The 3,304-nt window shown below is 31.1% G+C and overlaps 1 protein-coding gene across 1 annotated transcript; it reads left to right on the top strand.

The window, feature by feature from the left end:
* The first annotated feature begins 289 nt into the window (after positions 1–289).
* On the top strand, positions 290–2,881 carry LOC136078637 (uncharacterized). The gene is made up of 2 exons (XM_065794420.1): positions 290–832; positions 1,057–2,881. Exons 1-2 carry the CDS (start codon positions 531–533, stop codon positions 2,879–2,881), a joined length of 2,127 nt encoding a protein of 708 aa, XP_065650492.1. The 5' UTR covers positions 290–530.
* The last annotated feature ends 423 nt before the right edge of the window (positions 2,882–3,304 follow it).

Genomic DNA, 3,304 nt, shown 5'->3' on the forward strand with positions numbered 1-3,304 from the left:
CCTTAAAATTTATCTAAATTTATCTTTTTTTTTTTAAATGTTATATGTTGGATTGAATGTTTATCACATAAAAAGAGCATGTCGAAAAAATAAAGAAATTAGTCTACATAATATTTTGAAATTGGTGAAAAATCCAAATTTTCTTTCACAAAAACCTATTTTATTACTCGGTGGCGTATAAAAAACTTTTTTTATACCCTAATAAACTGTTTCCAAACACGGAAAAAACTATAATTTGAATAGTTTTTTGTTAGTGTTAAATGAAGTCTAAAAAAAATTATAATTGGATCCATGGAGTAACATGCCCCGGACACTAACCTTAATGGCCCCTACTTAATAAACATTAGAGAGCAATAAATTGAAAATCCGGAAATTTGATCGGAAAATACTTTTAGAAAATGTATATACCAAGGTACTTAAATAATAATTTAAAATTTAACAACTACTTTCCAATGCGAAGACAAAGTATTTAAACTAAATTTGCGTTACTAATAATAAGTGCTTTAATATTTTTTTAAATAATATTCAAAATGGCTAAAATTACGAGACTAAAAGCTAGAGCTTATTTATTTGAAGAAGAAAGCCTGATAGAAAACTTAACTCAGATAACTTTTGCAACAAATAAAGAATTAATTCTTAACTTTCAGTTTAAAAGATCTAGTAACAAGTTAACTCCATCCAAAAGGTTTATTGGTTGTACTGATGGGCCCGATAAATTCGCAAAGTGCTCCGGACTTGTCAATTGCCCTGACAACTGTATTCTTTTTGCAGTAAAAAAACCATGGTTAGACGGAGGTTATAAAGATGGATTATTAACGGATAAATCTATAAGGTAAGTTTTATAATTTCAATTTATAATAAAATAGTTATTATAAATTTGTATAATCATTCGAACTTAATAAGCTAGTAGATGATTATGGTTTTTTTGTAGTACCACTGCAACTAATTTTTTTAGTTGTTATTACGTGTGGATTATAGCTTAATAATGCAAAATATAAGGTGCATCTTAAAGTTAATATTTCTATTTTATTTAATGTATTATCTTAATTTTTTCAGGAATAATATTACTCGTTTAATCGATAGTTGGGAGACATTAAAGAAAAGTAAGAATAAAGACTCTAAAGCAGCAGAGAAATCTAGGGAAGAATTCAAAAAGAAGGGGGAGCAGGTATTTTGGATTGGTAAAGATAATATTAAGGAAATCTTAAAAAAAACGTGCCTTGATAAACTTTCATACTATGTTGATATCCAATTTTTAAAAGACCAAAAGTCCAGTCGTCTAATGACTTTGGGGAGCAAAGACATGAGATATAAAACGGTAAATAAAGATAAGAAGCCTTTAAAAAGTTGTAATATTAAACAGTTACCCCAAATAGACGAATCAACTACAGATCTAGAGCTTCTCTCAGATATCAGTGACGTGAGTACAGAATCAGATATTTCTTTTGATTTATCGCAACCCGGCCCAAGTAACGCAAAACAAGAGTTAAGGAAAAGTTTTGTTAAAGATATTGCCATGACATCAGTCTCAAAAAATATTTCATCAAGAGATCTAGTGCATGTATGTACGGATTTAATCGTAAGTTCAGGCGGAAATGTGGCTGATTTTTCAGTGTCTCATTCAACTATTTGGCGAGCTCAAAAAAAATCTATTCGGGAAAATGCTGAACAATATAAGAAAAATGTAAAAATTGCTACCGCTAAAGCTACTTTTCCCATAATAGCACATTTTGATGGAAAAATTATCGAAGACATCACAGAAGGTATAAAATCAAAAAGAGATCGATTTGCGGTCTCGGTAAATATTGATGGTAAAATGAAGCTCCTTGGCATTCCAGTAATTGATCGTGGTACTGGACAAGCTCAATACGATGCTTTAGTTAAAATACTGGATGAGTATGGAATATGTGATGACGTGAAAGGTTTATGTTTTGATACAACAGCTACAAATACAGGAAGACTTTCTGATACAAATGTCAGGTTTAGTCATAAACAAAACTCAATTCTACTAGAGCTGGCTTGCAGGAGGCATGTTTATGAGTTACATCTAAAACACTTCTGTGAAAGACAGTGCAGTGGAAAAACTAAATCTCCAGAAAACCTAATGTTTAAACGGTTCCAATTAAACTGGAATGACATTAAAAGTAGCATTGAGTCTTCAAAGTTTGTAAAATATGACACTCAATCTATTGCTACCACTTTCTTAGAAATCCATAAACTCGATGCTGTAAAATATTGCGAGATTGCTCTAAAAAAAAGCACTTTTCCCAGAGGAGACTACAAGGAGTTATTGAAACTAACCATAATGTACTTATGCCCTGAAAGAGATTTTAAAATTCAAGCTCCAGGGTGCGTGTCTCATGCACGTTTTATGTCCAAAGCTATTTATTATCTCAAGATTCGGATATTGAGTTTGCAACTGTCTTATGAATTGACAGACGATCAAAAGAACGAAGTGCAGTCTACTGCTGAGTTTATCTCAATCTTTTATACCGTCTGGTTTTTAAAAACCTCTTTACCTTACGCTGCGCCTTACCAAGATATAAAAGCCTATTGGCAAATGACAAAATATAGAGGTTACGTAGAACAATATGTTCAGAATTCTGAAACAATTTTAAATGGAATTGATGCCACAATGGTTTCAATGGAATCACATTTATGGTACCTTGATGAAACTTTAATTCCGCTGGCTCTTCTAGACCAAGGTATTTCTGTTGCAGAGAGAGAAGAAGTTGCAAAAATGGTCTTTTCGAAACCAGTTCCTGAATTTTTTCGGCATTCCGAAAAATTAAATTTGTTAAAAACTCTTAACTTTAACCTAGAAAAACCACCAAGTATTGCCCAACTAGTGGGAGAAAACTCTTGGTTCATATTTAGTTAGTTAAACCTTACTAAGCTAAATGATAAACTTTGGTTAAACAGCCCGGCACCACTATGGGAGTATATTGAATAGTTTAAGATTTTTTCCCAGTTTGTTTCCAACCTTGCAGTGGTTAACGACGTTTCTGAAAGATCTATTAAAGTTGTATCAGACTTTGTAAATAACGTTCACAATGAAGACGATCGTCAGGACTTACTGCTAGCTATTCACCAAAGGAGAGAAAACCTTAACAAGACAAAGACTAAAGAAGATTTGCAATTAGCATATCAAGCAATTGCAAAATAGATAATATAGTTTTTAAATGATGACTTTTATTTAATGGTGTAATATTGATTTGTAAATATGTATTTTTTATTTAATTATACTTAAACATATCATTCTTTTTTATTTTTTATTTTTTACAAAACCAAAAAAAACTTTGCA

The sequence above is a fragment of the Hydra vulgaris genome, chromosome 03, assembly GCF_038396675.1.
Source record: "Hydra vulgaris chromosome 03, alternate assembly HydraT2T_AEP".
NCBI lineage: Eukaryota > Metazoa > Cnidaria > Hydrozoa > Anthoathecata > Hydridae > Hydra > Hydra vulgaris.

Excerpts from the sequence above, each read along its gene's own strand:
- LOC136078637 (XM_065794420.1), top strand. The coding sequence starts at position 531 with ATGGCTAAAATTACGAGACTAAAAGCTAGAGCTTATTTATTTGAAGAA. Across the intron at positions 833-1,056 it reads TTAACGGATAAATCTATAAG|GAATAATATTACTCGTTTAA; the intron begins GTAAGTTTTATA and ends TAATTTTTTCAG.